At 48.0% G+C, this 23,014-nt stretch overlaps 1 protein-coding gene across 1 annotated transcript in view; it reads right to left on the bottom strand.

The window, feature by feature from the left end:
* The window catches only part of LOC119386432 (proteasome adapter and scaffold protein ECM29), an 814,720-nt gene that overhangs the window by 467,756 nt on the left and 323,950 nt on the right, over window positions 1-23,014 (bottom strand). Inside the window, exons 16-17 of the mRNA XM_037653733.2 lie at window positions 19,763-19,894; window positions 9,621-9,744 (exon numbers count right to left, since the gene is read on the bottom strand). Of these exons, the coding sequence (XP_037509661.1) occupies window positions 9,621-9,744; window positions 19,763-19,894 (256 nt within the window). The remainder of the gene's footprint in view (window positions 1-9,620; window positions 9,745-19,762; window positions 19,895-23,014) is intronic.

Here is a 23,014-nt window from a genome sequence, read left to right as displayed (position 1 = left end):
AGGTTTGAGCATTTCGAGCTGACAAGTGTAAAGCATGCACGGGGTGCTCACGATCACGTCTGTCAAGATTTGCAACGCCATGCACCGTGGAAAGATGTGAAATTTCAAACTGAACACCGCTTGCTGTTTTCCTCGCAGGCACGCGCCCGAAGATGGAGGGGCTGACGTACATCAATGAGTGGTCCTGCGTAGTTATCTGTGCTCTTACGTCGCTCACCTACGTAGACATTGATGCTCTGAGTCTCTGACGTCGCTAACAATAGCACATAACGCTGCGAGAAGTGTTCGAGACGACATGTGTAATTTGTTTAACCTGTTGAATGAATGAACAAAAGCTGAGAGAAATAATAAAACAGAGAAATGGAATTTGTGCACGTTTTAACAGCGAAGCTATTAAAGCTAGCCGTAATTTGTGCGGCCTATCAGAAAACTATCACCATCATAAATGGGTATGTGCCACAGATATTCGGTAAATCCCACTACTCACCACTGGTCTACCAAAAATTAAAAGAAAAACTCGTCATCAAACAGGTATGTGCCACTGTGTGGACTATCAGAAAGCTATCATCATCATAAATGGGTATGTGCCACAGAAATTGGGTAAATCTATTCACCACTGGTCAACTAAAAATGAAGAAGTCAACAGTTAGCCCTACAAATGGCTACAAAGCAATGGCGGCAAGCCGAAGAGAGAATACAACAAGAGAATACTAGGCAACGGGAAAGGCAACGGCGGCTGCGAGAAGACCCCGAAGCGATGAAAGGCCTAGGCCAACGACATCGTGCCCGTAGATCTATGAAAGGTTCGAACGCTTGGTTTCGGCGTGAGGTTCTGTTTTTTTGGACATCCGTGTCGTGTCTCTGACTGTCTCTGGTTTAACACGAACCTCTCTACGCTGAGAATCAACGTAGAGACAGCCTAGCTAAAAGCTAGCAACGATCTGCAAGCAATCTAGAAAGAACCTGCATCACCTAGCTAAGGCCTAGAAACGACCTAGAAGTTACCAGATTAGCCTTAAGAATCGTCCAGTTTCTCTGTTTCGAGCCTTGCGTGCCTTAGTGCAATCTTCGCCAAATTTTTATTTATGTTTTTTACTTCTAGTCACTGCGAGACGCCAGACTAATCATAATCTACCTCTATTTCGCATGCGTTGGTGTTCTCGCCGTTCCCGTGTCGTGCCGATGCCAGCCCTGACAACGCTTGGCGTGTTTTTGGTGCATCGTTCCTTACAGCAGTTCCAGCGGTGCGACGCGGTGTATAGCGGTAAGGATACATGATCCGTGCCAGCCTCTCCAAACGTGCGCGCACTGAGGGGTCCATCCCATAGAAACAGGCAGTATGCTACAGAGAATGCCGAAATGATACAACATCAATCACGTTCACGAGCTGGCTCGGGCACATCATGCGCACGTCACCTTGCGTGCGCATGACGTGTTGATGCGTCTGTGTCACGTGATCCTATGGCTCCGATACCGAAGAGGGCAGGGAAGGGACTTGGCTTGCAAAGGCTACACGGGGCGAGTGAAGGGTTTCAAGCTCGACTCCTCGCATCACGGTTTTTCGGCTCGTAATGAACTGATTTGAAAAATTCTTGGGGTACGACCCTCTTCATTGGGCACGCAACAACTTCCAGTGTCTAACTAGAATTTCTATGTGACCTCGTGAGGGGCCTTTTAAGAAGTAAATTACAAACAAAACAAAAGCCGCACGCACATCAATATTATTATTATTTTTTTGGTCCACCCCATCCTTTCACCTGATGGCAGTCCACGGTTTCACATTCGTTCACCTTCCCGCGGCTCCTCAGAGGGACCTCCTGTTCCCTGCATACCGCCACACCCAGGTCTTGAAGGTGGTCCTTGACTTCCTTGGGGACACTTGACTGGACAACTGGCTGTACAAGCAACCGCCGCATCCCCGAAAATGGACGCCTGTCCCCTCTTTTTCTCCTTTTTTCTTCCCATCTTAATTTCCCTCTGCAGATGCCGAGACCGGCTTCCTTTCAGGATTGCTGAAATAGCGTCTTTTCCTCTCTTCAACCTCTTCACCTCCTCCAACCACTCGTGCCATGTCAGTGCAGCGGCGTATGGTGGCTGGTGCATCCCATTTCACTGCTGCTATCGGTTGTTTGCCGGAAGTTGGTTGAACTAGAGTGCTACGTTGAACCCCATAGAGTTTTTAAAGCTCAATATTGCCCGGTAACAAGGATAACGGTTTCACACTGCACTCAAAAGCGAAATTTGAGGTTAAATAGTGGTCATATAGGTGCCATTTTTGGAAATAGCGTTTATAGGCACTTATAGGCATTTAGGCAAAAACCCCAAAAATAGGCATTTATAGGCACTATAAAAACACTGTAAAAGCCCTTCTTAACCTCTAATTCATGCGCACATATCAAAGTGGCACGATAGGAACGCAAGGAACAAAATAGGCATTTGCCTAAAATCCGGTCTCTAGTCATCAAGTATGATGATTTCTTGCATTACTCGTGTTGACACCGCCGACGGTCAATTTTCACGTTTGATGAGGCACCTAAGGCTCTTGCCTTAATACACTGTTCGGCTGTCATTCCATGAAATTCCAGCTGCCGCTGGTGTTTGGGAGAGGTGGCTTGCAGCAATTAGACTAGACAATTGGTCTCCTAATACATAGTCAAACTACACTCAAATATGTAGCCGTCATTTACTAGAAAATTTAATAGAATATAAGAAGCGGCGGCTTAAGAAGGATGCAGTAGCGTCAATCTTTGCAGACTATCCTTCACGTTTGCAGCCCAAGGTAACAACTGAACCAAGCATGGCAAGTATCACTAAACGTGACCGTGCTGCGTCCGAACAGTGAACAAATGCATGTACCACTAGCAACACTGCCTTGCGATCGCTGCCATGTGTAGCGCTGACATTAGGTCCCGAAGCCGAAGAATCGGAGCCCAATCGGTGTCCACATTCGCTACTTGCGCTACTGGCAAAGAAAGATAGCCGAGGAGACAGATACTGAGGCTACAGCAATCCGTCGACAAATACAAAGACGAGCTCAAGCAACTGAGAACAGGCCGCATTTTTCACGTCTATCCCATTGGCTCAAGTTGAGAGCCGGTACTACAACTTTCTTTAGACTTGAACAACAGCGTCTGGTCACGCACATTGGCCAATGTTGCAGGAAGCGTGCGGCATGTACAGCTGCTTTTGTTTGTTTTTCGTACCACCACAAGTTAACACCACAAGTTAACTGGTTTAGGCTCTGAATTGGTGGAATCACTTGGCATAGTTCCTCTTTTTCTGGCACCAGCTGTTGCTTTCTCTCGGTGGCAACAAATGTAATTCTCAAAAGCTTTACGAAGGGAACAAGTGATCACGTATATCCCTGGAAGCAGTCTAGTGACATCTCATGCTATTTAGCGCATGAACTCCAGGCTTGCGTCTAGTGTGCTACACCAGCAGACGGCAGCACGCATCGGGGAACTTTAAGCGTCCAAGTTTTCAGTATTAGCTACTGGCAAATGCTGCTTTCAAATATCCACTTTCAGACAGTCAAAAACCAACTCTCAGTCAAGGGAACGTAACGGTGACAAAACAATCTTCCACGCATCACTGGCACGCGCTCTCTGGTATCGGCTTAGCAGACGACGCACGAACGTCTCGATCAAATAGCCGCGAATGACATGTGCCTTTGAAATGGGCTGGTTGCCCAGAACAAGTGCATCATGATTCCCGTTTTCATTATACTTTAAACAATGCGAATACAGCCGAAAACTGAACCATATGGCAGTTTTGAATGCAGCAGCCATGGCATTCATTTCCGCCAGCGACGACGCGACACTGGGCCTACTACGATGGTGGCGCCTTGCGGCTCAAAGCGGCACTAACGCTGACGGCCTGTTCCCATTGTGCTTCTCTCCATCGCCCAGGCACAGAAAGATAGGGGAGGCATTGGTCGAATGCAGGACAGCTGCAGTGTACAAGATTCCATTTACGTGTGGAAGTTGCTACATCGGCCAAACCGGCCAATGTTTGAACGCCCGGCTATATAGCATGCGTACTCGCTTAACGGATCTGTGCTTAGTTATTTAGCCAAGCACTGCAAAGCAAGCATGTGGCTGTCAACCAATTCGTGAGCGGTGCACCGTTTTGGAATCGTACAATCAGCAAAGAACACATGAGATTAGGGAAGCACACCATATCCATGCACACGGAAATGCTAGCGTCAGTGTTCCATTAATTTATCTACACATCTGTGAAATCAACTACAGTTGAATCTGTTTATAACGAACTCGAAAGTGTCGCGAGAAGTGGTCGTTATATCAGTAGTTCGCTGTATATGGACACGCCCTTAAAAACGTGCACTTAGTGGCTAAGCCGTTTTTTTTTTCTTTGCGCACTTTTATTATACAGTAGAACCCCGCTGATACGTTTTTGAAGGGACCGTAGGAAATAAACGTAAGAGACGGGAAACGTAAGAGCCGAAAAACAGGAAAAACGGCAAAATATTTAGTGGTACAGAATTTTATTTCAATTCTTACGAGCAGCACGAAAATTGGCGCGCTCAGCCGCGATCTAGTCGATGGATAGAAACGCGGAGCTTAGGACGGCCTCATCCACAGAAATGTAATCAACGTATGTGAGTTTTTTAACACCAACAGCTGTAGATATGAAAGAACTAAGCGCACGCAATCACGACCGGCGCGGCGAGTCCGACCGCGAACCGCACGCACGACCATGCGAGCTCCAACCAGCTCGAACTCCTCCCGTTCTCCGACAAATAACGATGATGATGAGTCTACGCCAACGCGATGGCAGAAGTGAATGACAATCTCGAAGGCCTTGCTTTCGCAAGCAATTACGTCATACACGCCATGTTTGTGCAATACAAGTCTCAAAGGCTATGCTTTTGTCAATAGTAAATGCCAATCTCGAAGGCCTTGCTTTCGCGAGCAGTTACGTCATAGACGCCATCTTTGCAATTTGAATCTCGAAGGCCATGCTTTTGTTTGCATCAATTGAAAGATTCTGTTGCTTGCGCCTCTCATGCGGCTAATATTACGGTCAAACGAGGCCAGGCTGCGTGAAAATGCACCATGGCCGCTCTCTTTGGTAGTCACTCGGTCGGCTCCGAGCGCACTTCGCGACGTATCATACGGGAACGGTCCGACAGTTACGACGTAACAGCGGGGTTCCCAATACATTGTATCCTATGGGAGCTATGCCGGGACCGGCGGAAAACGACGTAACAGCCGGGAAAACGCAGCAGTGAGGAACGTAACAGCGGGGTTCTACTGTAGTGCTAACAACCCCTTTGATGACAAGCTAAGCCTTTTCGCGTTGTGAAGCGACGCCCGCTGCGTGCTCACGAGTGAATTAACCGCCTTTGCAATAAGCTGACACAGTATCACCGAAGCGCAGTACCGCAACGTGGAGCCAATCATCCCTGGCTAGTTGCGTGCAGCGCGTCGCCTACTCAGGTCGCGGAGTCACTGCAGGGCCGCTTGCTGTGTGGCGTATGCGCGCATTTGTACGTTCTTCGTGCTTGCTTCACTCCGGACCGTGCACGGGTGCGGCGACTAGCCTCTTCGGTCAACGCGGCGAAAACAAACATTTTCCAAGCAACGCGCACTCTACATCTCCGCGATACTCTCACGGCCCTGCACGACGATGTGCGGCGCACTTCAGTTGTCACCTAGTCAAACACGCAGTATACGCTCGCTGTCAGTGCATCGACGTTTCTCGGTGCCTGCGCCGCTTAAAGGAGCACTGACCCAAAATTTCGAAGGCGAGATAATGAGTGAAATAGATGTATGTGGAGCCATACACAACGTCTACGAAATATCAAGGGCCAATATAGCCTAGAACATATTTAAAATCAATTTTAAAGTGCATGCCCCGCGACTGAGCGAGATGCGAGCACCTCACGACGCCGACATCAACACGGCGGATATGTAAACAAACCTACGTAACGAGTTTGTCTTGGCTGGTTGCTCGTTGTGCCCTTGCGCTTGTGCTACCTGCCATTTCTTCCTCCATGCCTGCGGCTTTGCGTGTGCTGGTTGTGCTCCCTTCCGCTGTTCGCTCGTCGTGCCATTTGGCAGATGTTATGGCACGCTCACGCTAGCGGCAAGCCTGCCGCAACGGCGTGGTGCCGCAGAACATCGGCCGTCGCCGCACGCGCGAGAGCTGTCCAACGTGCACGGCAAGCTTCTCCGGCGAGGCATTCGCGCCTCCGAAAAACATGGCCGCACTGCCAAAAGTGGTTGTCGTCCACTTCAAATCTATCAAGTGGCCGCCGTGTGCTCTGTAGCATGTAAGCTCCGAACTGATGCTTCCATTTGCTTTAGATTCATGTCCTTAAGCTTCGACAGCAATGTATTCGGCGCTGTTTTTGAGAGCCATAGTCAAATAATCGATGCTGTAGGGTTAACGAGTTGAAATGGGCGCTTCCGAATGCTCGGAGGACATAGATTACGCGTTTGTTAGTTGTTTCTAATCCTCCATAGCTGGCGCCACTTGACCTAGTGCCACCTTGGGGACACTTTATTTGGTTTTACGCAACACCTTTTTTAATGCGGGACAGACTAAAATGCTCTACTGACTGCTCGAACCATGCCTGGCAACGACACAGACGACGTCCGCACTTCTAGCGTGAAAAACGCGGATCAAAAAGCAAGCAGCGTGAAGCGTCCCGCGTCAGACCAACTGGCATAGCAGACGAGCCGTAAGTGCGGCGCCCGCCGCACCCACTCTCGCGCATCGCCTACGTCACAATTTTGCGTGGTCACGTGGCCAGCTGTGTTTACCCATCCTCCGGAAGTAGTGCTGCTTAGCTCGGTGCTCTTTGAAACCGAAACTGCGACTGGGCGCTCTAAAAACGTCTCTAAATAAATAACCGTCGCGCACTCGCACTAACGAGGTTTGCAGCCGTGATAAGTGGATCATAAGCTATCTATTGCAACAAAAAAAAAACAAGGTGCAAAATTTTTTTGTCAGTGCTCCTTTAACAGCGAGCTACTTTCGTTTCTACAAAGCGACGCACACTTTAAAGCGCGTCTCGCACGACGCGGCGGCGGCAAACTTGTGAACGGCAGCATGGCTAAGCATGGCGCGCTCGTACCGCCGTCGATCCGCAGTGAACGGCGTGCGCCACATGCACAGCTGAGCAGATATCTACAGATGACTGTGATAAGGTTGTCGGCTATAAGGCATAGTGGCACGTTAATCGACGGCCGCCACCTCGCCTTCGCTCTTTTCTGATGCTTATCCGCGAAGGCTTCGCCACAATCGCGCAGAAGTCGTAATCACCGCTCAACTGCTCTCTGCCGTTACCGAAAAGACGGACGACTTTTTGCGGCACATTGTGGCATCGACGAGTTTAGGGACACAGTGAACCTTTTTGCCATGGAAAGTTATCGCGGTTATCACTTCTTGCATTTATGCCTTCTTGCGTTCCAAGGCATTGTTTGGTTCATCGCAGGCGGTCGTAGCTGCAGAGAACGGCGTCAGGAAAGGTTACTGTGCAAAAGCTGACCGCAAGCAAGGCTTCATGCTGCCTACTACTTTTTTTCCTTCACTGCCATTCTACCACTGAAGAAACGCCCGAAAAGTGAGCGCCATCGCTCGCAGCGTCCGAAATCTGCGTGCGGTGCTCGCTGATCTGGGTATCTTAGTCGCGAGTAATCTGGAGCGGGGCACGCGCGAGCACGCGCCCCTGTCGCACTTTAGAAGGCGTGTTTTAACTTTTTTTCGCTTCGTATGCGCCATATTTTTACCGCAACCGCGTCTGAAGTGTTCGTTGTAAAAGTAGGAGGCTTTGAAAAATGTTCGCTATATCTGGACGCAGCTTCAATGGTTAGCATAGGAAAATCGTACGTGCACCCAAATATGGTCGTTATAACCGATAGATCGTTATATGTGGGATCATTATAAGTGCGTTCGACTGTACTTGTCCAAAACGTGACAGCCTGTTTTGCCGACGCATCTGTTACCCCTCTTTGCGCATTGCACAGTTACTGTGTTTTTGTTGTTTTTCTGCGGATCGCTTCCATATATATTGCATATCCAAGCAATAAACCAGTGTTTTATTCAGAAACGTCTTCCTACATATATACACAGCCGAGTGGCGCGCGCAGGCGCAATGCACATGACAGTCGACATGCTAAACAGGACCGGGATACCAATAGTCCTTGTCGATTTTCGCGCTAGCCAATTTTGAAGATTATGAATCAACTAGCCCAACAACGTATACTCTTAAAATAAACCAGTGGTTGTTAGTTCAGCGCTTGTGTCTGTCATTCTTCTTCTCTGTCCCGCGTTTAGCGCTGTTTGCTCTCGCCTTAATCATGTACAAAACAGCCCAGTTAAGCGCACTCTTGCAGTATCAAAAATGCGTAATATGTGCAGCTGTCGTACCCCTGCGTAACCAGTGCGCACTGAAAGGCATAACTAGTTGAAACATTTTCCGTATAAGCAATGATCACAAGCAAAAAGGTGTAATTACCTCACTACAAAAGCGAACTGAACAGGCGCGGGCAAAGTCTCCAAAATGCTTTGTTCAATACCCGCAGCTATGGAAAGTTTTTTTTTCCGTGGCCCGTAGTGCATGCTGAGCCAACCTCCATAGCCGATCACAGCCTTGATGAAACCGAAGTTATAACCGTTTTGATGAAACTGAAAACATGATGTTTCACCCTTATTTTGCGCAACATGTATTTTGATTTTTCATAGCTATCATTGCCCGATTAAAAATACTGTAGTGTGTATATTTCTGTTGTAGCATCTCGTTGTATTCTGCCTATTATAAACTATTATTACATATTCAGAAACACCACACTGCTTCTTTGAATTTACAATGTTCTTTTTAAGTTTTTCTTACCACTACCCTCTATCATGCATGGTGCTGAACCTGAGGGTATCATGAATAAATTAATAAATAAACATCGTTGCCATAAACATGAAGGAATGTCAGGCTCAGTAAGTTAGGCCTAGTGAAAGAAGCGTTGTATGTAACACAGCCCTTGACAATTCCAACTCAAAAGTAAACATGCCACCATGGGCCATAACTAAGCAGCCATGCAGTCAATGGTGCCCTCCACTGGAACCACATGGCAGGGCAGAGGCGTCATTTTGACGCACGCGTCTGTAAAAATCGTGTAGCCAAGTGATGCTGTTGGGAGTAAAAAAAGAGCCCCAAGCCGTCCACCAATGAGACTGCTTCTCTAGTGCAGATCATTAGTTCCCCATCAGGTGGTCTTGCCTTTCCTTCACCCAGAAGAATGAGCACCTAAAATATTTGTTGTGAATGCGCATTTTGTCACCGTGACACACTGTCGTTTTTCGCTGTCACGATCCCATATTCACCATGGCCAAAGCCACATTTAGCTAGGCCCTCATCACAAAATTAGAGATGCGTCGCATCTGGACGCATGTCCGCGATTGCGACTATAAACGCAGCATGAAGCCCGATCAAGCATGGAGATTGTGGCATGGCTGGCGTGGACCCGCTGCGAGTTATATTTTTGAGACTGAAAAACACGCCTTGCGATTCCAGCTTTAGGCTTTCTGAAAAGTGTGCTGAAGTGCCAGTCTTTATCGTACGAGACTTCCGTGGGCTGAACATCCCTAGTGGCACTCACAAAAGGTGTTGGCCAGCAGAGTTACCGCCTCGGTGGCTCCCTCGAGGACCAGGCCTGCTTGGTAGCGGTGGCAGAGGGTGTGTGCCAGCACCAAGAGCAAGGACTGCCTCATCTCCAACGGACCCTGTCAACCACAAGATGGCACAAGTTGCTCACGTATCTCTGCTGCCTTGCATATGATCAAGCAAAGTTGCCACTGAAGCAGGGGCGGCGCCAGGATGTTTTTACTGGGGTGAGGAGGCACTCACGAGAAGTGGCGGAGAACTTATGCGTTGTGATTGAAACAGATTTCCTCTAATAGGGGGGGGGGGAGGGGGAGGGGGGGGGGGGCTGCTGGTGCCACCCCTGCATTGAAGGCATCGCACAAGCAAGAGGCCAGCTTCTTTTCAAAGAAAAACTCAGTATTCATGCTGAAATACAACTGCAAAGAAAAAAGACGGAAGGAGCCCAGATGTGAAACTGCTTGCGCATAGTGGTCATAACTGCAGAAGGTGGCAATTGGACTGTTCAAGGCAGAACTCTTTATTGAGTGAACTTGTGCCCAGGAAATGAAAGTAGAGGTCTTTAGCCTGCTCGTAGACTTTTCACATTACAGTGAAACCTCGTTAATACGTACTTGCCGGGAACGCGGCATAACTACGCACTAAACGGTAGTACGCATTAAACACCAAGTACAAATTTGCATCTCCTAGCGTACGCCATCGCCGCCAGCAAATAAATAGAGTGCCACAGCAAATATTGCCTAAAGTACCCACTGCAAAGCCTTTTCTTTCTTTTTGCCAAAGTGGAGAAAAGATCTTGGCACACTCGCACGACCGCCCGATAGCGCGTAGTGGCGACGCCGAAGAGCATTTCGAAACTACTGCAGGGTCCGGGATACGCAGTCAACACAGTGACCGACACAGCGACAAAACGGACAGTGTCTGCTTTCCGCGGTATATGTGCATGCGTCTAACCGCGATCTGCTATTAAACGAAAACTGACACAGTTCCAGTGAAACGCGGTACGGCCGCGTGGAGCCGATCGTCTCCTGGCTAGTTGGGTGCAGCGCGTCACCTACTCGGCTCACGCCGTCACTACCGGGCCGCTTGCTGTGCCGCACCCGCGCGTTTATCGTGGGACTGTTGTTCGTACCCACTTCGCTCCGGATCGTGCACAGATGCGGCGAGTAGCTTGTTCGGTTAACGCAGCGATGACGAGCTTCATGCAAGCGTTGCGCACTCCGCGATGTTCTAGCGGTCCTGGCAGCGGACGGAGGCGCGCTGGGTGGTCACCTAATAAAAGCAAGCAGTATGGTTACAACCACGCTACACTTGCTGTATCGTACACGTGCGTTTAGTGTGATAGCGTCAATGCAGTGAGGTTTCTCGGCGCCCGCGACCTGCAACGCTAACTATGCAACAGCGACCTGCCTTCGCTTCTACAAAGCGGTGCACGCCTGATGACGGCTTAGTAGCGTTTGCTGTCGGGCTAGTTGGTACATGGCTGAAGTTCTTCGTCCCTGCCCGAGCATTTGTGCCATTAATTCAACTTCAGCCTTGAAGACGGCCGCGCACAATGAAGGGGCAGCGATCGGCGGCCCAGCGCGTTCAGGTTGTCGCCTAATAAAAGCGTGCAGTAGGCTTAAAAAGTAGCGCTGCGCCGCACGCATGCCCAAGCAGATAGTTGAACATACTTATTGTGATAAGGTTGTCGGCGATAGGTCATGTCGGCGCGTTCGTCGGTGGCCGCCACCTTGCCTTCGTTCTTTCCCGATGCTTACCAGCAAAGGCGTCGCCGCAATTGCATGGAAGTTGGAATCGGGGATCGACTGATCTGCGCACTTCTCAAAAAGGCGGAAGACCTTTGGCGGCACATTCTGTCGTTGGGAAGTTGAGCGGTGCAGTAAAATTTTATGGCACAAAAAGTTATCATGGTACGCAGGGTACACACTAACCTGTAGGCATAGGGCGAACCACTACGGCTTAAGCGGTCAGCGAATGCATTGGGCTCTATGGGACTCGGTCGGGGATTCGTCGCAACTATGTTTTAACCGTTAGTATGTTTAAAGCGGGTACGTATTAACGAGGTTTGACTGTACCGCGTCACCAAAAGAGCAGATGGAATCTGCACATACGCGCATCTTTACGGAAAGTAGAATTGCTTTCATGGAATGTAAACTACTACGTTTAATGTTTAGGGCCATACCTAGCGGTCTTTCGTGGCTACTACCTGCTTTACAGAGCCAGCACACATGGTTCTCTTTAAAAACGAGCTTGAAAAGCGTGTGATATGAACCCAGAGCAAATAAACCCATCCTTTTTTTTCAATTCGGCGTGCTCGAAACTGATAAAAAGAGCCATAGCCACTCTTTGCCTAAGAAACACCCTTAAAAAGTCTTGCCCCCACCTAATGAGCCAAAGTTTCGGGGAACAAAGCCTTTCAGAAGCAGGTTATCCTATGCCCCTAGTAGTGTCTGTTGCGGAAAAATTTCTTAGGAATGTGGAAACATTTCGATCCACCGCACACTTCGACAACCAAGAGAGCGGCAAACAAGAAAAAAAAAATCTTCCGTAATTTCCTACATCCACAATTTGTCTCAAAACTTAAAAAAGAACGCTCAGAGAGCCGATGTTCATGTCGCATTTTCAGCACCACAAAAACTTGCAAAAGTGTGCAAAATGACCAGTCCCAATGCTAGAGCGAGTAAAGGATGCATCAAGAAACATGCAACCTTTTATGCAAAGTGTACCGAGAGCACTCTCTACCAGATACACTTAACATGCAACTGTTTTTATGTTCGACAAACCAGTCGTCGTCTCAACAACCAGCTTCGCGAACACGCAAATAATGTCAAAACCAAGACGGGATGTTGGCTGGCACTTGACTCAACTGGTGAGGTTGTGTGCGAAAGCTCTACCAGTTCATAATCTTAGTGAGAAGCAAGGATGAAATCAGCCGCCCACACCATCACAAGTCTAAAGCACAGCTTCCATCTGAAGGAACTAGCATATCTGAGTCACACGGCATGTGTACGGTGATGTTTTCGTGATTTGAATTTGCACCACTGGCGTATGAATTTTGCATAATTGCACGGCTGCAATGTGCAATGTAATTGCAAGAATGTATACAAAGGGTCCCTTTACTCTCATCAATAAACTGTTGATAGTTTGTGGTCTGTGTGTGTCATCGTGTTCTTCCCGTCCTATGTGTAACACTACTCGTCTCAACGAACCAACCGGCCCAAGTGGGAGCCCTTTTAATGTTCTTTCCAAAGAAGCTTTGTGAATTTTTCCTACAAGGTTGTATGGCACCATTCCGCATGCAGTGGTGGGGCACAGTCAGCGCCTTGCCGTCGTTCTTCCAGCATTGCTCTGTCACATGGTTCAAGTCTTTTAGTGATCTATGGAAGCACAAAATACGGATTAGAAAAGCTAAATCAATGTCAACGTCGGTGAAAATGTCTGCACATAAAAGGCAAATGTGAGAGATGCTTGCTAGGCTCAAGTTTCAACCACTATGCTCAGCAAACTGCACTGTAGGAACACAAGAAGTATATTTTGCACTCGCTGGACATTTCATTCGTGGTGAACGATCAACCTAACACAGGCACGCCAACAGCGACAACCGCAAAAAAAGGCAACAAGGAAATCAACTCATGTAGTTTTATTTGAATTTGAAGGCGGCAGTAGCCTTCAAATAAAACTACCAGTTATGGTTGGGGTATTATCTACGTGATGCATCTAATTGTTTCTGTGGCTCTACATATATCCCTCTGAGCAGAGGACGCTGTTTTTGTTTGCAGTTGCAGATGGGACATATACGTCCCAATGACCAACATATTGTGAGACAACATGCAGGCCACAAGACTCTTGTTTATTGATCCTCAAGCCTGAGCGCCGTTGCTCAGACCCAAGCAGTGATGATGGGTATTTACAGGTGAGAAGATGAATGAAGACCCGCACTAATTTCCCCGTGCGCCGAAGTGGCCAGCCTGGCCGCGACTTACGACTGGGTAGAGACGTCGAACGAAGGGCTTCAGACGCAGAACGTGGACTATCTCTGAACCACGGCAGCAATGGTAGGAAGAAACCTCAACGCGAGTGACATGACAGCTTACAGGGAATGTTTGTTCATTAATTATGTAGCGTCCAAGGAATTGCAACTGGAACTTTTCACACAATCCGGGAACGCGAGCAGGCATCCAAAGGAGCACATCGTCGCCACATAGGAAAGAGACGTCACGATGGGAGCTGTCGTACCACTGCTTGCGATCATGGTGACTGGCTTCTGTACTGAGCCGAGCAAGTTGCCGTCATTTTTCAAGCCTCGAAACGAACTGTTCGGTCAGGGTTGTAGAATTGTCAGTTGGAGTGTGCAAAAATTGAAGCGTCAATTGTGAATCTCACTGAACAGCCGTAAGTGAGGTAGAACGGTGAATACCCAGCAGTGCATTGAATGGCGGTATTGTGAGCAAACGTCGCAAATGCCAAGATTGCATCTTAGTTGTCGTGAGCTGGTCCAATATACATGGATATCACATCATTTAGTGTGCGGTGGAATCGCTCTGTTATGCCATTGGTTTGTGGTTGGTATGCTGATGTTGTCTGATGAACTGTGCCAGAAGTTTTAAGCATTTCTTCTATAACTGTGGATAGAAAACTCTGGCTGCGATCGCTTAACAGGGCGCGCCATGATGCAAGACAATGGCTTCAAGAAAAAAGGTGGCCACGTCAGAGGTAGAGCTAAAGCGTAGAGGAGTGGTCTCGCATGAGATGGTCCACTGCTGCCACGATCCAGTGATATACTGCACACGTTACGGGAAGAGGTCCGACTGGGTCCATTCCAACAATTGCAAAAGGTTCCTCGGGACATGGGAATGGCTGTAGCAGGCCAGCAGAAGGTGAAGTTGGCCGCTTGTGCCATTGACATAGTGTGCAAGAAGAGATGTACTTTGCAACACAAGTGGAGAGGCCAGGCCAGAAGAAGCAGCTCCTAATGCAGCTGTATGTTTTGCGGAATCCCAAGTGGCCAGCAGATGGGTCATCGTGAAAGTCCTCAAGGACCTGCGCATAAAGCGAACGTGGAAGAACGGGAACCCACCGGTGTCCATCATCATTGTAACCGTATCGGTGCGGCACATTGTTTTCAAGCTTGAATTGCCTGAGTTGTTGGCGCGATCTGGCATTAGGTGGTGGAGACTTTCTGCAAAGGCGTTGAACAATGTGATGGCAGAATGGATCTTGCTGTTGACAGCAGGCCAACTGAGTGTAGCAATTGGAAGACAGCGTGCCAGCAACCGGTAGTCCTGATAACGTAAGTGGCCTCATCACCATGGGATGAGCAATGAGGAGGCTTGCTCAGAGAAGGAGGTAGTGGGAGAGGGCAACGAGAGAAGGCGTCATGATTTTCCCAGATTTGTAAACAACATCAGATGCGTACTCTTGCAGCCGGAGCACCCAGCGGCCGAGGTGTCCAGACAAATTCTTTAGTGATGACAAGCAGCATAATGCGTGGTGGTCTGTAATTACGCTAAAATGGGGTCCATAAAGATATGGGCGGAATTTCTGTACGGCCCTAATTACAGCCAAGGATTTCTCTTCTGTGATTGAGTAGCTTTGTTCAGCATTCGTGAGTGTAGGCGGTGTAGGCGATGACTCTCTCTTGGCCTGTTGTATGATGCTGTAGGAGGACGGCACCAATGCCATGGCCGCTAGCATCGGTGTGCAGACAAGTAGGGGCATGCTCATCGAAGTGACAGAGGACGGAGTCAGATGTTAGTGCCGTCTTGAGGGTGTCAAAAGCAATGCCGCAATCGTTTTTGCAAGTGAAGGCTGTGCCCAATGTCAGCAGCTTGTGCAGTGGCGATGCAATGGAGGCAAAGTCACGGATGAAGCGGTGAAAATAAGACGCAAGGCCAATAAAACTTCGTAATTGCTTTTGATTTTCGGGGCAAGGGAAGCGTGTCACAGCAGTTATCTTCTCAGAATCCGGCTGAATGCGATCTTTACTAACAAGGTGGCCCAACACTATGATGTTCTATCTGGCAAAATGACATATTTTTCGTATTGAGTTGAAGCCCAGCGTTAGAAATGCATGCCAGAACTTTGTCTACCCGCTCAAGATTCTGACAGACAGCGGAAGAAAAAATTACAATGTCGTCTAGATAACATAAGCAGGTTTTCCACTTAAAGGGACCCTAAAGAGAAACAATGAATAGGTTTATATTGATAAAGTGTACTCTGAGAACTCTAATGTCGTTAATTTCACCATCAAAGGTTCATTAACAGAGGAGAAAATTAACTTCAAAGTTTCATTTTTGAATTTCACGCCGAAATCAGCACGTGATGTCACGGATTTCGAGGTGTATTTATCGTATTTTGTCGCCACTGGCTCAACAAAATTTCCTCAGACTTGGTATGTTAAGTCTATGGCCCCCCAAAGGACAATGTACTTCATTTTTACCAATTAGGAACTACGTAGGCCCTAGTAGGCGCCGTCAAAATATGTGACGTCATGGCGAATGGTGCGGAAACTTCCAAGGCGGTGTCGCCACCCACATTTTCTTCTGGCGTGTTTTCTCGCTTACTAGGCGTCTTATCAATCAATCAATCAATCAATTGATTGACTGGTAGCAAGCGCGGTGTTTTGGTATCGTGAAACAGTAGTTTACTAATATGTGAAAAATCGTTTTGCTCTTTAGTGTCCCTTTAAGACCACGAAGAACTGTGTCTATCATACGCTGAAGCATTGCCATAGCGTAGCATAAACAGAAGGGCATCACAATGAACTCATAGAAGCCATCGGGTGTTGAAAAGCCAGTCTTGTCCTTGTCCGCTTTGTGCACAGGTATTTGCATGAAGCGGAGATCGAGATTTTAGAAATATTCAGCACCCTGGAGGGATCATCAATTCGTGGCATCGGGTATACACCTTTGTGCATAATCTTATTGAGTGCTCGATAATCAACACAACATCGTACCGAGCCGTCCTTCTTCCGGACCAGCACAACAGGCGACGACCGAGAACTGGACAACGGCCAAATGATGCCGCATTTCAGCATGTCAGTGACATTGTCCTCGATGACTTTGCGCTCTGCGGAAGACACGCGGTATGATCAGCGGCATACAATCGAATTACCCTCGGTTACGATGCGGTGCACTGCGACGGAAGTGCACCCCAGAAGCTTGGAGTGGATGTCAAAAGAAGCACTGTGTTTTCGAAGTAGTGCTAAGAGATCTTCCTTTTGTGCCACAGGGAGATCAGGATTGATGGTGGCAGTTAAAGCCGTGGTCGTCGCACAGTCATCATTAGCAGTAGGCGACAGTGGTGCATCTGTGAGCAGAGGCATCAGGGTAAGAGGTTCGGTGTCAGCAAAGTAGGTCACAACGGTACTTTTGGGCAGAACAAGTGGCCAAGATGCAGTGTTATGTACTGTGACCAACGCTCTGCTGTCATGAAACTTGACCAAGCTAGGCGCAATTACAACTCCACAGGATATCCAGTGATCGCATGGAGCGACAAACACATCACCCTTAACGATAGTATCGGACGTCAATGTCAGAACGTTCTCGTTGCCAGGCGGAATGGAACAATCAGCCGCTGTGGCGAAACACAGTTTGTGAGCATCGTCATCAGCTGAAAATTCTGTGTCCGTCATATGAACGACTCGCTGATGACAAAATATCATGGCCAATATTCAAGAGAGAAAGTCTTATCCAAAGATAAGCACGTGGTGTAGTGAAGAGGAACGTCCGGCGCTGCAGCCACATCGCCAGCCCTGCGCGAGGCACGGGCTGGAGCTGCCTAGCCCGTGTTTTTGCTGCAACGCTGTCCGCGCCCGTCCTGTTCCTGCTGCTACTGTTACGACGCAACCACCGCTCGTAGCCCAGTGTTTTCATTATAGTGGGTACATGACGGCAGCACGAGAAACTGAATGTCGTGAAGCATGCCATCGATGAAAACTCATGCTGTGCACACACCAACGGGCCGAACAAGAACTGCATTGGCACACCGAAGAGGAGCTCCAGTATACAGCATTTTTACTTTTGGCAGGCGAGAACATAGTTCAATACTAATGGCAGAAAGCGCTGCACCCGTGTCTACCAATGCTCAAGTCCATACACCTTCAACACATACTAACAGTACATTTGAGGGCCACTGCGGAGGGGTTTGACTTAGCCCGAAAGATGCAGCTTTCCCTCCCGAAGCTGCACTATTTAGTTTTCCGGGCGATGGCCCAGGGTCGGAATGGCTGGTCGCAGAAGAGGAGCAGCACATCGGCGATGGAGAGCGGTGACGCAGGAAACGGGAAGCACCGGCTACGTCGACGCTCTGCGGAGATGGCGAGCGACGTTCGTAACGTTGGTAGGAGTGACCGTGTTGTGGAACCTCAGCACGAAACTCTTCTATTTCATAGTAGTCCTAACCTTGTCTTTCGTCCTGCTGACGGTGTCGGCAAAACCTGGAGATATGGCCACAGACTCCACAATAGTAGCAAACTGGTTGAGGTGGACGCCAGGTGTTGGGAGGCGGAAGCAACGTTCGTGGTGACAGAACATTCACCGAGCCGTGCATTGTGGGTGCGTGGGGTGGTGCCTGTTGAGGAGGTGCTAGGGCTGCAACTTGAGCATAAGTTGGCGTCACTACAGGGTCATGCCTAGAAACTTGCGCACATGTCAAGGCAACAAGTTCTTCCCTGATGATGTAGTGAAGGCTGCTGCCACGAGACGTCGTACGGAGTGGGCAAGACGTGGCTGGTGCTTGGAGTTCCTCTTGTATGATGGAAGGAATCAACGTGCGTAGCTCGCTGTCATTGGTTGCGCTAAGATGAGATATGTCAGGCTGCAAACGTAGCAGAATGGAGTTCATGGATGGAGGCACTGACATGTGGCGATGACTTCTGAGAGTGTAGTGGGGTTCTGCACTGCAAGGGCATTGAATGCCGCAGCCCCAATGCCTTTGAACAGGCGGCGCACCTTGTCAGTCTCCGTCATCGAGTTGTTAACACGGCGACAAAGGGCGAGGACATCTTCTATGTAAGAAGTGTAAGACATGAAATTCTATGTAAGAAGTGTACGCTCCAATAACTTCTTGTTCGCTATGTCTGAGCGGATAAAAGGGTTCTTGAAAATCTGTCGTAACTAGTGTTTAAATGAGGTCCAATCCACGAAGTACAGCTCATGGTCGAAAAACCAAGCCTTGGCTACACCTGTCAGGTAGATGGTGATGCGGGTGAGTTTGGCAGAGTCACCCAGTGGTTGTGTGCACTCACGCGGTCGTACTGCTCCAACCAGTCTTCAACATCGTCCCCACAAAGGCCAGCAAACACCGGCGGATCCTTCTGAGGTGTGGTGACCAAGCAGGAAGAGGTTCCCGTAGGGGCATGCATCGTAGATGCTCCAGCGTTGGAGCACTGGACACTGCTAAGGTCTGTTGCAACATTGCAGAGGGTGAAAATGGCGACCTGAATGGAGCTCCAGGGGTGTATTGTAGTGGAAGTCGTACAGGCACCAGTAGAGTGAGAGGACTGAGGGACCGGACAGCACAATCCCCCACTTGTGAGACGACGTTCAGGCCCCAAGGCTCTTCGCAAGACCCTCGGCCCTGAGCTCAGACCAAAGCGGTGATGATGAGTATTTCCAGGTGAGAACATGAATTGTATGCATAATGCTCACAACAGTATACATGTGCTTAAGACCAGAAAAGCAGTGCTGGACAGTGCACGTGCTCTGGACAAACTAATCTGAACATTGGTTCAAAAGGACATCGATGTATGATGCTACATTGGGCTCGCTTTTCCTGCTGCAGCTGAATTACTGGTTATGGGTCATTGTCTGGCTATCCTGTCCAAGAATAAGTTACCAGCAATGCCCTCTAAGTAACAGAAACTAATCACATTAGGCATTGAGAGGAGGTAAAAATGAATGCAGGAACATTCTGTCGATAATCTTGTATTGAGGTGGCAAAGCAAATCAGGAAGCGAGATCCATGCACAGTATTATTTATTAACAAGGCAGTGCTTTCCACTTGCAACCGCACAGTGTGCCATATGTCCATACCTTTGGCAAGCACCACTGCCCCTGTCCCTCAGACAAGTGGTCTGCATTGGCTTACTGACGACACACGTCTGCATTGGCGTACCACCAGAGCATGGGCACTCACCTCGCTTCGGATGTCTGCACAGAGTGTCTGCAGGTCTGCACGGAAGGTGTCTGGAGGGTGCGAGGCCATCAGCAGGCCCACCAGTAGAGCAGCACACTCACGCACTGCTTCCCTTCCGGACAACAACAGTCCCTGCAGGAGGCAACACAGGCACACCTGGCAAAATCTCTTGCACACTAGACATAACTAAAGGAGGGTGAAACAACAGCCGAAATAAGGTTTGGAGCAGTTTTTGGAGCAGCAAAAATGAAAAACCAAACCTCGAGGAGGTTAAAGAGAAAATCCATTTTTCGGCACGAAATCTCAAATTTGGGGCACTATAACAAAGATGCTTACTTTTAGAAACAATATTAATGAGAACTAACAGACAATAATACTAAGAAAAGTATAGGGGACGTTATTTGTTGTAATTATAATACAAATGTGAAGAAAGTAAAGTGGACAAGAAGATAACATGCCAGGCAGATAACTTGCCGGCGGTCCCCGCCGGCGGCAAGTTATCTTTTCGTCCACTTTACTTTCTTCACATTTATATTCTAATTACTACAAATAACATCCCCTATACTTTCCTTGGTATTATTGTCTGTTAGTTCTCATTAATATTGTGTCTAACAAAGAAAAACGAGCCCTTAAAAGTCATCTACCTTACTTTTAGAAGAGTCATTTAAGATATGTTTATCAGCTAACTTGTGCACAGTGCACATGAGCACTGCTACTTCAATAAAAGCAGTGTGTTGAGCCACCTCACAGTGCAAACAATGACGAAGTCCACATTAGCATTTGCACTGCCTGTCTAATCCCTTGAGAGGCGCTACAAATGCGAATGTGGACTTGCCAACCTGGCTACCACGAAATTCGGGAGATTCGTAAAACAGGAGCGAGTAGGTGCGGCAAAAAAAAAATTGCCTACGTTTTTGCTTACTGTTTCTCAGGGCCACAGAAACATCATACACAGCTGTGAATGATTGCCAGTAATTTTTTAGACGTCTGCAATCGTACTGGTACTAGTCACAATACGGCATGAGCACAGCGAGTAGTGTAACTAAAGAACAAAATGTGCTGTGTCTCTCTTGTGCCCTTGTCGTTCCTCGCGCTCAAAAGACTCAGCTATTCAAGATGCACCAACAAGCCCACATCAACACACGTGACAGCTAGTAGTAAATGCTCCTTCTGAATCTTAGTATGCTTTTCTGCATGGCACCGGTGTACCGAGGCGAAAGTGGCTTAGAAAGAGTTCTGCACACGATAGAGCAAGAGCAGGAAATTTTAATGTGCCACGTCCAGAGTGGAGTGAGATGAATGGCCATGGCCGACTATCTCACCACATCTGAGTGGAGCCCACAAGCAAGGAATTTTGAAGCAAAACTGCTAGCCGGCCTAGTTGGAACGAATTCATTGTAGTACTTGCGCGAAACAAGGGTTGTTAGATTGTGCTTGTCCGTGTGTCTCCTTTCTTCGTCCCTGTTTGTTTTCGCGCAAGTACTACAAGGAATTTTATCGACTCATGCCTCAACTTTCACCACTCTCCACGGATAACAGAACTTACACGAGTCGCGCAAAACGTATCAGATTTGATATTAACTAACAACCCCAGCTGTATGTCGACGATAACATATTTAAGCGAAATAAGCGACCACAAATTTGTTCATCACTGGTATGTGAATCTTTTAACACAACCAGTTGCCTGTATATATTAAAAAAGTAATTATGAAGCCATTAATAATGAACTAGCCAGTTTTTTCCTATATTGGTCTTTTCTGATCGCTCCGTGAATTGGTTGCTTTTTAAGAACAAAGTGCTCCAACTAATTGATTAGTATATACCTGTGCATAGATTTCATGCCAATATAAACAAACTGTGGTTCAAGCAATCACTCAAGCTACTGGAAATAATAAAAAAACAATACTTTTGGGCTTCTAAAAAGAGAAAACACCTCATTATGGGGGTCAAATATTACTCGGTAGAAAATGCCTGACATTGTATTTCCTGTACACAGTACACATTTTCGCACTGAACATCTTAACATAACATTGTCAGCTGGTCTTGACGAAATTAGTTGACAATTTTTACTAAACACTAAGAATATTTCTGTTGCATACCTGTCTTTTGTATTCCCAGTCCCTTTCAACAGGTCACTTACCCGATGAATGGAAAGTGGGAAAGGCCGTTCCCATTTATAAATCAGGTAATAAACAGTCACCATTGAATTATCTCCTTAAAGGGGCCCTAAAACAGTTTTTCAGCGTGGTCAGAAAATGCTGCCGATCGGTAGTCGAGGCTCCCGAGAACACGCAAGCCAAACATTAAAGCACAGCATGCAGCCTGGAATTTACGATTCATTCTCAAAGTAGGCTAGAAATCGTTCCCCCTTCTTTCTACAAATGATGCTGTACACCCAAATTGTTGATTGCACTATGGTGACGTATACCCATGGTGATTGCACCACGTACCCAAATGTCACGCCATTAGCCCATTTGAGCATCGCGTGCTGCATAGGTACCACATTCACCGCAGGAGGACACCACATGCCTGCACGCGCGCTCACGATCACACCGAAAGTAAGTCGAAGAAAAATGCTATATGAAGTGAGGCTCGCCAATGGATACTCTCAGTTTGAACAGCGCTCCTGTTACAAAGGCGGCCGAAGCAGCGAAGGAAACTAGCGTGCTTCAAGTGTCGAGCTGTGACACTTGATAGTTCGCGCTCATCTTCTGTTCGTTTAGCGGCGTCCCTTGAGCTCGAGGGGCTTTCGTAAGCTCCGTAACATGAGCGCGGACATCACGGTGAAAGCGTGAAACATCCCTCTTCCCCTCAGCACAAGAAAACCGCGCGAGCAGACAGTGGAAGGGCAAGGTTCTCCTTGCGCAAGTATAAGAAGAAGCGAGCGAGCTCACCGACGACTTTTAAATGCGCCTGTCGCGCTCCTAACGCCATCTCGCTGGTAATGAAGAAACGCTTATAAGCGCAGCCGTCTCTGAGTCCGTCCAGCGGTAAAGGGTGTGCATATAACGCTCGCCGTTAGCTATGTGGAGGATCTGCGTTTCGTGGCGTAGTGGATAGCGCCACTCGCTGCGGAGGAAGAGGTCCCTGGTTCGATTCCGCGCTTCGGAAGCAGTTTTCTGAATTATTTTTCTTTGGGGCTTTTATATATATATACATACTTATACATATACGGTGCATGACGGCGGCGACGGCGACGGCAAAATCCAGCCGAGACTGTCCATATAATTGCTATCGCAATAAAAAGAAAAG

Source organism: Rhipicephalus sanguineus, chromosome 3 (genome assembly GCF_013339695.2).
Source record: "Rhipicephalus sanguineus isolate Rsan-2018 chromosome 3, BIME_Rsan_1.4, whole genome shotgun sequence".
Lineage (NCBI taxonomy): Eukaryota > Metazoa > Arthropoda > Arachnida > Ixodida > Ixodidae > Rhipicephalus > Rhipicephalus sanguineus.
This window is presented reverse-complemented; position numbering and strand designations above follow the sequence as displayed.